General features: G+C 44.6%; 2 protein-coding genes across 2 annotated transcripts; one reads left to right on the top strand and one right to left on the bottom strand.

The window, feature by feature from the left end:
• Positions 1-290: 290 nt before the first annotated feature.
• On the bottom strand, positions 291-6,160 carry LOC145890289 (uncharacterized). Its single transcript, XM_082981304.1, has 4 exons — positions 5,583-6,160; positions 3,100-5,504; positions 1,849-2,885; positions 291-1,784 (listed from the first exon to the last, which is right to left on the bottom strand). The coding sequence occupies exons 1-4, from the start codon at positions 6,158-6,160 to the stop codon at positions 291-293; spliced, it is 5,514 nt and encodes a 1,837-aa protein (XP_082837430.1).
• Positions 6,161-7,515: 1,355 nt separating this feature from the next.
• Positions 7,516-13,371, top strand: LOC145890287 (uncharacterized). The gene has a single exon (XM_082981303.1). It carries the CDS (start codon positions 7,516-7,518, stop codon positions 13,369-13,371), a length of 5,856 nt encoding a protein of 1,951 aa, XP_082837429.1.
• Positions 13,372-13,716: the final 345 nt, after the last annotated feature.

The raw sequence follows: 13,716 nt of genomic DNA, 5'->3' as shown, positions 1-13,716 counted from the left end.
AGGCGCTATTTATACAGAAATTTACCATTTGGGGAGACAGTAGATTTACGATGTAACATCCTCCCCCACAAATGTACGGCTCAGAAGAGTACATTTCCAATTCACAAACAAAAAATAACATCGTAAATCGCACAAGTTACGGAGACGAAAAATTTGCCAATTTCAATTGGCTAGTTGCAGCAAAGTCTGTATGAATAAACATGCGTGGGTGTTAGCTCAACGGCATAGCGTTCATTTCTTCATGTCTTCCTTCAATTTAGAGCACCACGCTCAATACTAGTAGTCGACGACTAGTTGTCGGAGCCTGTCGAATGCACTTGGGAACCGCTAGCCTCGAAAACAAGGCACAACTTTGCAATTGGCCTTTTGATTATGTTTGATTTCGTTTTGACGTCGACTTGTCTGACAACTCCATGTTTGTCCGGATAGGTATTTATAACTCGACCAAGGTCCCAGCCTCGACGGGGCATAGATTCGTTAACAACGAGAACAATATCGCCGACTTCGATATTTTTTCTTCTGTCTGGCCACTTTTGCCGCAAAGCGATGGTTGGCAAGTACTCATTGGTCCATCGTCTCCAAAATTCGTCAGCTAAGAACTGCACTTGGCGCCAGCGACGGCGGGTGTAGTTGTCCTTTTCGTCAAATTGCCCAGGTGCCATAATAGGGCTTGGCTTCTGTAACAGAATGTGATTGGGTGTCAAAGGAACGTCGTTGCTTGGACTAAACGTGACGGGCGTCAACGGTCTGGAGTTGAGTATATTTTCAACTTCCACCATCAACGTACGTAGGGTATCTTCACTAATAATCGGGGACTTGTGTAGCATCGAGTTCAGGATTTTTCGTATGGAACGGATTAATCTCTCCCATATGCCGCCCATGTGACTTGCTGCTGGGGGATTAAACGCCCATTTTATTCCTTTCTGTTGAAGATGAGCTTCCAGCTTCTCCTTGTTCAGCTCCTCCAGGGCTTCGCGTAAAACACGCTCTGCTCCCACAAAATTCGTTCCATTGTCGCTATAAATTTCAACTGGCTTTCCTCTTCGGGCAATAAATCTTCTCAAGGCGTTTATGAACGAGTCGGTTGACAAATCTTCGGCAACTTCGATATGCACGGCACGCATCGTCATGCAGGTAAAAATGCAGCCATATCTCTTTACTTCGCTACGGCCGCGCTTCACTAAAAACGGACCGAAAAAATCGATTCCGGTGTACGAGAATGGTGGCTCGTTCGGCTTCAAGCGTGCTGGTGGTAGATCTGCCATCAGTTGCTGACTGCGAGGCACGTTGCGTTTGCGGCAAGGTATACAGTGAACGAGAGCACGACGGACAGCTGCACCACCCTTGACAATCCAGTACTTCTGGCGGATCGCCGTCCATGTATGTGCAGTCCCTGAATGACCGCCTTGCTCGTGGTAATGCGTAATAATTAGCTTTGTCAAATGGTGATTACTTGGTAAGATGATGGGATGTCTGGATTCAAAAGGAATGGGTGCGTTGTCCAATCTTCCTCCAAGTCGAAGGACACCGCTTATCAGTTGCGGGTTTAACTTGTTTAAGCACTTCGTTTGGTTAGACTTCTTCAACCAGCGACGACCCTTTTGATCTGTGCCTAAATTCGACAGAGCTTCAAATGCAATTGGAAACGCTGACCTTTGGACATACTTCACCAATTCCAGCTCTGCCTGTAAAATCTCTTCAACAGTCAGTTTTCCCTTCTGAACAGTTTTCTTCGAATGCAGGTAGAGTTTGTACCGCAATATCCAGGCTACTGCCTTCTTCAACTTAAACAATGACGAAAACCTGTTTATTAAAGTGTCAACAGCAAGTTGCCATTGACTTTTTTACTTCAATTGGCTTAAATTCGTCTGGTACACATTCCTTAAGGGCAGGGTTACATGGCCAAGAACTTTCATGCTTCTGTAAAAATCTCGGACCCTTGAGCCATAAACTTGATCCAAGCAGCTTCTTCACTGAAATTCCTCGTGATGCTTCATCAGCCGGATTCTGCTTGGTTCCTACATGCCTCCATTGGGATGTGGTAGTTTGCTGATGTATTTTTGATAAACGATTTGCCACAAATGTGGAAAAACGCTTTCTCTCATTTGAAATGCTAAAAAGAACAGCACTTGAGTCAGTCCAAAATGTAGATCTACAATCAGGATAGTCCAAGTGTTCATGTAACCACTTGTCAGCTTTAACAGCAAGAACAGCTGCAACAAGTTCCAATCTGGGAATGCTTTCACTTTTTGGTGGAGTGACCTTAGATTTTCCACACAGAAAAGAACAATATACACAATGATTCTCATCCTCTTGTCGAAGGTAAGTAACAAATCCATAACCATTTACAGATGCATCACAGAAATGGTGGATTTGGCGTTCAATCACTCTTCCAAAATCTGGTGGGTTCAAACATCTTGGCAATAAAAGCTGCTTAAGTTCAGGCAGCTGACCACACCATTTTTTCCACTTTTCGGACAGGAATTCTGGGATTGTGTCATCCCAGCCCAACTTCAACTGAATAACTTCTTGCTGGATTCTTTTTGCAACTAAAACAACAGGTGCTGCAAAACCAAGAGGATCATATAGGGAATTAATGACCGACAAAAGTCTTCTTCTGGTAAGTCTTTGTTCGTCAATATAGCTTCTTGTTCGAAACCCAAACTTGTCCTCAAATACATTCCAATACACGCCCAGCACTCTTTCCTTGACACTTTCTTTCGGGCTGATATCTTTCATTGATTTTGCTATTTCAGTTTCAGGGATCCGGTCCAAAACTGCTTGGCTGTTTGAAATCCACTTTGTGAGACGAAAACCTCCCCTTTGTAGCAATTTACAAAGTTGGAAAACAGTCTTAATTGCTTCCTCTTCAGTAGGTGCAGATGCTAAACAATCATCTACATAAAATTGTGCTTCACTATTTCAGACACATGTTTGTCAAACTCATGTCCAAATTCCTCAGTGGTGTGCTTCAAACAGAATGTAGCCATACATGGGGATGAGGTGGCTCCAAATATGTGGACTAACATTCGGTGAACTGTTGGCTTCTTTGTGAGATCACCTTCAGGCCACCATAAAAACCTCAGTAAATTGAATCACTCTTCTTTACTCTAACTTGGTGGAACATAGCTTCCACATCACCAACAATTGCAATTTGATTCTTTCGGAAGCGGGTTAGCACACTGACCAGACTAACAAGGTCAGGACCCTGCATGAGACTATCGTTTAAGGACACACCTTTTTGTGTTGCAGCGCAATCAAAGACGACTCTGACTTTGTCTGGTTTATGTGGGTGATAAACTGGATGGTGAGGAAGGTACCACGTGGGGTCACTTGTTTGTAGTTCTTCAGTTGGCACCTGTTCAGCATATCCTTTGTCTATGTACTCTTGAATTCTTTCCACATATCCTTTGCAAAGGAAGTCATCCTTTTGCAAGCGCTTTTGCAAATACAGCAATCTTTTTTGCGCTGAAACTAAATTGTCTCCAGGTAATTTTACGCTATTCCTCTTGGGTAAAGGTAGGACAAAATGTCCATCCACATGTTTAACTTCTTCCTTCATAAACTTTAAAACCTTTCTGTCTTCCTTAGATGTGGGGAATTGCAAATCTCCAGGTTCTTCACAAAAATCTTGGTACCATGACCTTTGTATTCTTTGATCCAGTTCCAATGTTCTGATTCGATTGGCTTGCACATACCCTTTATCTGGTGATGGACCAATCAACGACCACCCCAGTGGAGTTCTTGCAGCAAATGGCTCCTTTTTCCCTCCAGTTCGAATCTCCAGGGTGCGATGAGCATACTGTGTATCGGTACCAATTAACAGCATAATTTCCTCACTGTCAACCTTTGGCATCTCAAGACCTTTTAGATGAGGCAAGCTTTGTAGATCCTCGTCAGTTGGGTAGGAGTATGGACTTACTGGAATATGATCCACGGACATGGCTTCTTCAATGTTGATGACTTCATTACCATCCATGGATACCACTTGTAAATCAACACCAATTCCTTCTAGCATCTTTGGCCTCCGCCCAAGTGTATCCATTTGAATGCGTTTGAACTTTCCCTTTAAACCAAGTTTTTCGATTAGCTTTGTATGACAAAACGTAGCATCGGACCCAATGTCAAGAAAGGCATAGGACTCGAATTCTCTGCCATTGGCAACAAACTTTACAGGTAGGACACTCATATATGCACTCCTTCCATTCTTTGATGTGTTGCAACAAACCTTCCCTGTACAAGGCACATCACTTACAGATGAACTTACATTTCTTGCATCAGGATTTCTTATAGCTGATGCACTTCTTGTGGGCAAATGCAATAATGCATGGTGCTTTCTTCCACAACCTTCTACAGAACAAGTAACAGCTTCTTTGCACTGCTTTGCAATGTGACCAGGATTTAGGCAATTGAAACATAAATACTTCTCACGAAACCAGTTGGCTCTTTCTGAAACAGATTTTTTCTTCAAACTAGGGCAGTCAACGAAGGAGTGACTTTGGCTGCAGAACAAGCACTTCGAAACTGATTTTGTAAACCTGGTCTGTGTGGGCGCTCTATTCGCCTTGGTTACAACTGTGTGAACAGAACTCTTCTTGGGTGGCTTGTCCTGGGGCTTCCTTTCTTCTCTTTTGCGAGGTACCAGCAGTTTTGCAAAAACAGTGTTGGCAACCTCTGCTTCTTCTTCAACAAACTCCACTAAATGCTGGAAATTTGCTTCTTCACCCTTTTCTCGGAGAATAGTAGCCGCACGACGTTTCCACAAATTCTGTGAGTTGTATGGTAACTTCAATACCAACTCAACCAACCTGTCAGTGGTGTTCAGATCACTAAAATTTCCCAAGCCTTTCAAAATCAAAAGACATTTGCGCAGTGAAGTAGCAAACTGCTGCAAACCATCAGAATCATCTGGTTTGAGATTTGGACCACTTGTAAGTTGGCGAACAAAGGCTCTTGACACTATGTATGGTTTTCCGAAATTGTCATATAGAATGCTTTGAGCTTGAGCATATCCCAATTCAGGTGGCATAACTGTACAATGCTCAATTAATGAGTAAGCTTTTCCTTTGCAATAATTCATTAGATAGTTCATCTTTACTCGATCAGAAGGTGCCTTCTTTTCAATAGTGGCTTCGAAACTTCTGATAAATGGCCAATAATCCATTGGTTCTCCATGAAATTTCAGTGAATCTGTTTTTGGTGTAGACATTGCATCACCAACTGCAGCCATTATTCCACGCACAACAGCACTTTCAGGTTGTACAGTTTCTGCTTTAGATGGGTTTGCTGGGTCAGCTTTGTCCAGCGGAGAGGTGTACTTGGACTTGCAGGGCTTCAACAATAGAACTTCATTTTCTTCAGCAAGACCATTATGAAAAAGTTTTGGAATATCGGTTTCATTTGATCTCATTTTCCCATCATCTAGAGACACATTAGAAGCTGCCTCCCAAATTTTAACTTCTGCTTCAGCTTCTTCAATTTCACACTGTGCTGCTAGTGTTTGCCTTTGAGCTTCAAGTTTTTGTTTTTCATGTTCAAGTTGTTGTTTTTCATGTTCAATTTGTTGTGTTTTCTCAACATGCCGTGATCTCACTTGAGCCTTTTCAAGACGAACCTTTGCTTCCAACCGCTTTACACTGGATGATGTACTTCCCTGTGTCTTTGTAGAGCTTCTTGAAAAATGGGTAGACTTGGAAGAGCTCGTCCTCGCACTTCGGGCCTGTTGCACAGCCGGAAAAGTACGAACAGCAACTGGAGATGTAACGAATGACGAAGAACTAACATCAATGTTCTCTCCAACCTGAATTTTGAAATTCGTTTGAAACTGACCAATTCTTGCTTCCATTTCCTTCTTACATTGAATGACTTCCTGTAACTGTAGTTGAAAGTCATCATGCCTTTCACCTGATGGTACCCACTCTAAAAGCTTAGAGTATGTGTTTATCAAGCGAGTTGAAACTTCTTCAATACGTTTTGAAACAGAATTAACCAATGAAATATCTTTGTACATGATTGCATTTTCAGCAGTCTTATACCAGTCATTCAGTAATTCTTTGTCATGCTTCAGTTGGATCATTGATGGTGCAGCATGTTTTTTCAGCACTACTTGGTGCCTAGATATTGGTGATGAAAAGGATTGACCTCCTTCACTTCCAGGCATAGCTTCACTTTAAATCAAAAACGTTTGTTTTGCAAACGTTTCGAAAACTTCGAATGTAACGCCTACTTCAGTGCTCCTGGTGGGCACAGACGTCCACTCTGGTGCTTCTACGTAGATTCAAAAACGCGCCTGCCAGGTCCCAACTACAGGCTTCTTCCCACTAATATCCAACAAAATTCCAACAGTTTATTGTATTAACAAAGCCCTTGTTGGCTTCAATTAGCGAGATGTACTTCACGGGATTAGGCGGACGGTTTTCTAAATGAAATATTGGGCCATGAGTACGATAGAAAAATGCCGGTTTCAAAGATAAAAACATTCTTACCGAAACGTTTTGACCAGGACTTTAAACAGTTATTTTTCAACGAGCATTCAAGTCGAACTGCAAGTAATAAACAAAGTACACTTTAAACCAGGTTTGACAATTCAAGACAATGGTTATTGACATAAACACACATGCAAATAAAACAACACTTACCGAAAACAACTGGGTCACTAATTACTGTGAGACCTGATGTTCACAGCAATAAAAACAGGTTACTTAACTTGTTAAGAATAATTAACTTAAATTTCCTGCAAAACAAATGACACAAGATTCGTAGACCCACGAAACTAACTACAGTTGTCAGCAAACTTGCCGAACACGAGGGGAGAATTCTTCCACGTGGAGGCGCTATTTATACAGAAATTTACCATTTGGGGAGACAGTAGATTTACGATGTAACAACAGGTGTAGATTCCCAAACCCGATTTCGTTAGTTCTTTCCATTACGTTTTCTATGTTTGGCACAACTTCCGTTATTGCGTCACAAAGGCTGCGCAGTAGCCGTGCGCGTGCAGACCGCATGGTTGTGTTTTTTCTTGGCTAGTTGTGTTACCAGTTATTGTGGTATCTTTAATAATAATGATTCTATTTGAATAAGCAAAACTGCGAAATAGTTTGTTTACTGTGCCTTGCAGCAATTGAAATTTTACTGGATTATAATAATGCTACTGAAAATGTGTTGTCACGACGGACAATTCTCTGAATAAGATCGGTCGCAAAACAGTTCGGTGAGTGCGATTGATTTTGCTATAGTGTAAATTTGTTTACGTATTGATTGTACAATTGCGTTTCTTTACTAGAAACCGCTCCCGTTCCGGCGCCGTGACTTTGCGCCCGTCATTCATTTCACATTGAATACAACTGTGTTTTGTGTCCTGTACTTGGTGACTACCTGGGAAGCTAGGAGCGCGTTTCGAGACATTTTGTGCTGAACCGCTGTGCAACGTGTAGCGTTACCGATCGGCTAGAAAAAGCACGTTACATACAAGTTTCGAACTGTCATTGTTACAACCGTTTGTGACGTCACAACATGCCTGTCCTGACAAAGAAGAAGAGAAAACGGCTTGGCTGTGCATTAAAACAGTTACAAGATGATTACCTCGATGCTGAGAGGGTGATGCTCAACCGCGAAAAGGAAAAACTGCAAGAAGCGTTGCTTGCCGTAGAAGCAAGCTACACCGAGGTTATGAACCTGTGTGAAGATATGTCTGATGAGGCCACAATGCCGGGAAGCGTGTCTCGAAAAAGGGATTGTGTTCGAGGCAAGAACGAATTTGACACTCGCGTCAGGCAGTGGCTGCGAGACATTTCAACACCGGTGCCTGTCTCCGAAGCTGGTAGCCGTTCACCGCCCGCAAGTAGAACGTCGAAACCATGTGAATCCACTATTCACACTGGGAGCGTAAGATCTTCTAGGAGCTCGACATACAGTATTAAGTTAAAGGAAAGTCGTGTGAAGCTAAATCTTGCTCGTTTAGCACGCAAGCAAGATGAAGAACGAAAAGAAGAGGAATTAAAACAAGCCGAGTTCACTCTTGAACGAGAACTAGATAAAAGAAAATTGGAAGCTGAAATCGCTGATCGCGAATCTCAACGGAAGTTAGAATTAGCAGAAGCCGAACTGAACGCATGGGAAGAAGTTGGGAGTGTTTGTTCGTTAAAATACGAACCCCGAAAAGACACAGTGTGTCCCAAGGTTCCTGAAGAATTAGTGATCGAAGATCCTAAACCAAATGAAATAAAGTTCAAGGAATTCGAACGTCCTAGTCGCCAAAAGGTACCACGTGATAATATTTACTCGCCACATAACGGACATACCTCTACGACACAATTTAGACCACATTATACGGAGGTTGGTGAACGTTTTCTGCCAAAACCACAAATAACAAAGTTTGATGGGGACCCTATGGACTATTGGTCATTTGCAAATCGATACAAAATTCATATTGCTAGCAGATTGGACTGTGATGATTTAAGACTTACGTACTTGCTGCAACATTGCACGCCGAGTGTCAATGAAAAGCTGAGGCACTATACGTCATCCTCAAACCCTGCAGTCAGCTACGAACTTGCTTGGAAAGAATTGTACGAACGCTATGGTCAACCACATATCATCGCTCGTTGCTGCGAAAGGAAGTTGCAAGAAAGTCCGAAGATTGGACGAAACGACCCCGACGGTTTGGAAAAGTTGGCCGTCCTCCTTAAGAGATGCTGCGTATCATTGGAGGAAATCACTGGCATGTCTACCGTAGATTCCGTCGGTTTTATTGTTGCTATTGCTAGCAAGCTACCTGTGGAGATGCAATGTAAGTGGGTATCTGTATCTGTTGCATTGCAAAGGGAAACGGGTAGAGTCGCGCGTTTCGTGGATTTTGCAAATTTCGTTGTAAAGCAGAGTGAGGAAGCAAATTCGATATATGGGAAAGGTCTCTTTCCTTCAGGCCCTGAAAAGAATCAAGGTATCAAACGACAAAAGGCGACGTCATACAACGCCATTGCTACTACTAGTGCACAGAAATCGGTGCAGAACGAACAACGGTCAACACAACGAAAGAGACCGTGTCCTTGTTGTGCAAAGCCGCATGACCTCGGCGTCTGCTATGCGTTTAAACGAAAATCGCATCGTGAGCGACGACAATTTGTGAGAGCGAAAGGTTTGTGTTTCCGGTGTCTCGAAGTGGGACACATGGTTGTCGATTGTAGCAGTAAGACGGTTTGCCATGAGGAAGGTTGTGGAAGTGCATACCATCATGTGCTACTGCACAATCCGGCGAGACCTCGACCGACAGATGCATCTTCGGAGGACAAAAATGGAAATGACTCGGCGTCTTTGACGCAGGGTAGTTGCTTGAATACCGTGGGCTGTCATGGTAGCAACTCATTGTCCGCTTGGTTAGACATTGTTCCTGTTCGAGTCCGCGTCGGGGATAAGGAAATTGAAACATATGCTCTGCTGGACACTGGTTCGGACAAAACCTTCTGTGAGAAACGGCTGATCGACATGTTGGATGTTGAGGTAGAAGGCGAACCCGTTCGTATGCAGCTCGGTTCGATCAATGGTGCAAAGGAGCTGAACACCGTGAAAATCTCCATGTCAGTACTGCCCTTGATGGGAGGAGAGGAGTTCAATTTACCGGAAGTGACGCTACTTGACGAAATACCTGTTCCGCCTGAGCATGTCCCAAAGTTTGGAACATCTGTTCGTCCCAAGCATCTGCAGGGAGTGCATTTACCGCAAATCAAAGGTGGGTCTGTCACATTACTTATTGGTACAGACAACTACTTAGTTCATCGATGTTTGGAGAGTCGGTTCTCTCCTGATCCGGAGTACCCGGACGCTGTCAAAACGCCTCTGGGTTGGTTGCTAAGAGGTTATGCTCCACAGAAAACCCCCAGGGGCTGTAGTTTTCTGTTGCAGGGAATTGAACGTTTCAATCCCTTTAATAACATCGATGACGTCATCGTGACCGATGATGGTGAAACTTACCCCATGCGAAGTGGTGATTTGGGGGATGCTGAATCCTTCCTACAGTGGCTCCGGAGCAACAGGGAAGCAATGGAGTTTGGATTGAAGTTTTCAGCGGAGGACGTCATTGCATATGACATCATGACCAAGCAAGTGGAACACAAAGATGGACATTACCAGCTGCCACTGTTGTGGCGAAATTCGGCAGATATTCTTCCCAACACTTTGAAATTGGCACAGAAACGACTGTCTGGTCTTAAGAAGCGTTTGTCGCATGATGCAAGTTTAAGTCAAAGGTATGTACAGCAGATGCAAATCCTTCTGGATAAGGGTTATGCCGAACGGGTACCAGAAGAAGAAATTAGTACTGACGGTCGGAAGTGGTACCTTCCTCACCATCCCGTGGTCAACCCAAAGAAGCCGGAAAAGCTTCGGATCGTTTTTGACTGTGCCGCAAAGTGCGACGGTAACTCTATAAACGATCACTTGATGAAAGGACCAGACTTGATGAACTCGTTGGTTGGAGTGCTTTTGAGATTCCGCAAAGAAGCCGTGGCTTTGGTTGCGGACATAGAAGCCATGTTCCACCAAGTACGCGTCACACAGCAGGATCGTGACGCCTTCAGATTCCTGTGGTGGCCAGGAGGCGACACACTAAAGGACCCTGTGCCGCACCGAATGACTGTTCATTTATTTGGCGCAAAGTCGTCCCCAAGCTGCGCCACATTCTGCCTACGTGAAACTGCACGTGAATTTGGGAAGTTTTTTGATCCTCGTGTCACCGAGGTCGTGAGAAAAAACTTTTATGTGGACGATTGTTTATTATCAATCCCCACAGAAGCAATGGGAATGAAAATGGTGGAAAATTTAAGAAGTTTGCTGTCCATGGGAGGTTTCAGGCTGACAAAATGGTTGTCATCGAGTGACGCTGTGACGACCTCTGTTCCTAATGAGGAAAGGTCCAAATCAATCCAGAACATTCCGCTTGGCGGAGAGGTACAGGAACGTGTTCTGGGAATCAGCTGGCGTCTTCCAGAGGACGAATTTGGATTTAATGTCGTCCTGCCGGACAAACCGATCACGCGACGTGGAATGCTCTCTGTGACAAACTCCTTGTTTGACCCCCTTGGATTCGTTGCACCCGTGGTCCTAGAAGCTCGATTGATCTACAGGGACGTGTGTCAACAGAAGATTGGATGGGACGATGTCGTGCCGACCACGGATCAAGCCAGGTGGCGAAAATGGCGAGAAAGCCTCTGTGAGCTTTGTGAGGTAAGAATACCTCGTTTTTATCGAATGACCACCAATGCGTCCAAAGTACAGTTACATGTTTTTGCTGACGCTTCGTCAGAAGCACGAGGTTGTGCTTGTTACCTGAGGTCAGTAGATGACCGCTCGAACGTTACGTGCTCGCTGGTGATGGGCAAATCACTGCTTTCCGGTTCAGGAAGGCAAACCATACCACGACTGGAACTGGAGGCTGCTTTGGATGCAGTGAAAATGTCACGAGCAGTGAAGGAGGAACTTGATTTAGAAGACTGTCCTTGTCTGTTTTGGACAGACTCATCCATTGTGCTGCAGAGTTTGCACGCCGACAGCAAGAACTTTCCTATATTTTCGCGAAATCGAATTACACAGATTTTGAATCACTCATGTGTCCATGATTGGATGCACGTACCAACCGACGAGAACCCGGCTGATGCAGCGTCTCGCGGTGTTACTGCCAATGCACTGTGCAATGGAATGTGGTTAACCGGACCTGAGTTTCTGCGAAAGACACCCGACCAGTGGCCAAATCGTTTCACCAAGATACCAACTACTGCTGAGGTCTACAAAAGCTTTGACTTGGAAAGAATCAAGGCGGATGTTTTCCTCACAACGCTCGAAGAAAAAGGCACTGATCGTTTGATTGGCTATTTTTCGTCACTACATCGTTTGAAGCTGGCAACTGCATGGTTGCTCAGGTTTAAACGCTACTTGTACTGTAAAGCGAAAAAGAAAGAGGTGACCGTGTCACACTCGCCTATATCCGTTGACGAATTAATAATTGCTGAGTCAGAACTTGTCAAGTTTGTGCAGCGTCAGCACTTTGATGACTGGCTTGCATCGCTACCCACGGGTAAACTGCTGCCAAAATCTGCGCTCTATAGGCTCGACCCTATATTGAAGGACGACATACTTCGTGTTGGCGGCAGACTCGACAACGCGAGGTTGTGCTACGAAACAAGGCATCCGGCGATTCTGCCCAATGATTGTCGCCTAACGGAATTAATTGCCCAAGAAATTCACGCCCAAGGTGCGGGGCATGCTGGTATCAACTACACATTGAGTTTGTTGTGCCAGCGCTACTGGATAGTGAACGCCCGAGCGACTGTTCGTCGGGTTATACGCCATTGCTTGTTTTGCCGACGAAGAAATGCCAGGCCAGGTCAGCAGCTGATGGCTGACCTGCCTCCGTCCAGATTGCAGGTTGACGAACCACCATTCTCACACGTCGGTGTGGACTATTTCGGACCTTTGCTGATCAGACAACGCAGATGCGAAATTAAAAGGTACGGATGTCTGTTTACGTGTATGACGACACGTGCTGTTCATCTAGAAGTTGCTGCCGACCTAACTACAGACGCCTTTTTGAACGTCTTGAGGCGATTTCTTGCACGACGTGGTCCAATATCACACATTTACTCGGATAATGGAACCAATTTCGTCGGAGCAAACCGCGTTATGAAGGAAGACGTGGAGAAATGGAACCAAAATCAGATCTGCGACTACCTGCGCCAGCGGAAGGTGAAGTGGTCGTTCAACCCACCAGGAGCAAGCCACATGGGTGGAGTGTGGGAACGGATGATCAGAACCGTCCGAAGAATTATGATGGCGATTTATCCTGAGGGAAAACTAGACGATGACGCCCTACACACGTTGCTGTTGGAAGTGGAGAACATCGTAAATTCACGACCACTAACTGAAGTCCCCCTGGATGTCGGTGAGGACATGCCCTTGACGCCAAACCACCTATTACGAATTAACCCATCTGTGGGACTGCCGCCGACGATTACCTACCCGAGCGATTGCTACGCCAGACGCCGATACCGCCTGGTTCAACATGTTGCCGATGAGTTTTGGCAACGATGGCTGAGGGAGTACCCCCGGACAATCATCTCCAGACAAAAATGGCACACCCGAAAAAGTAACTTTTCCAAAGGTGATGTTGTGCTACTCGTCGATGATTCTGCTCCACGATGTCGATGGCCTCTCGGTAGAGTTACCGAACTATTCCATGACAAACACCAGGTGGTGAGGAGCGTTGAAGTGAAGACGGCCGGCGGCGTCCTCAGGAGACCCATCACTAAACTCTGCGTGGTAATCCCTGCCGCACAGGATGAGACTGAACTGAAAACTGTTTGTGAATCTTTGTGTTGATGTAAAATTGGTACAATGCCCAATTTTGGGGGGGAGGATGTAGATTCCCAAACCCGATTTCGTTAGTTCTTTCCATTACGTTTTCTATGTTTGGCACAACTTCCGTTATTGCGTCACAAAGGCTGCGCAGTAGCCGTGCGCGTGCAGACCGCATGGTTGTGTTTTTTCTTGGCTAGTTGTGTTACCAGTTATTGTGGTATCTTTAATAATAATGATTCTATTTGAATAAGCAAAACTGCGAAATAGTTTGTTTACTGTGCCTTGCAGCAATTGAAACTTTACTGGATTATAATAATGCTACTGAAAATGTGTTGTCACGACGGACAATTCTCTGAATAAGATCGG

Source organism: Ascidia mentula, chromosome 2 (genome assembly GCF_947561715.1).
Source record: "Ascidia mentula chromosome 2, kaAscMent1.1, whole genome shotgun sequence".
NCBI classification, from domain to species: Eukaryota; Metazoa; Chordata; class Ascidiacea; order Phlebobranchia; family Ascidiidae; genus Ascidia; species Ascidia mentula.
This window is presented reverse-complemented; position numbering and strand designations above follow the sequence as displayed.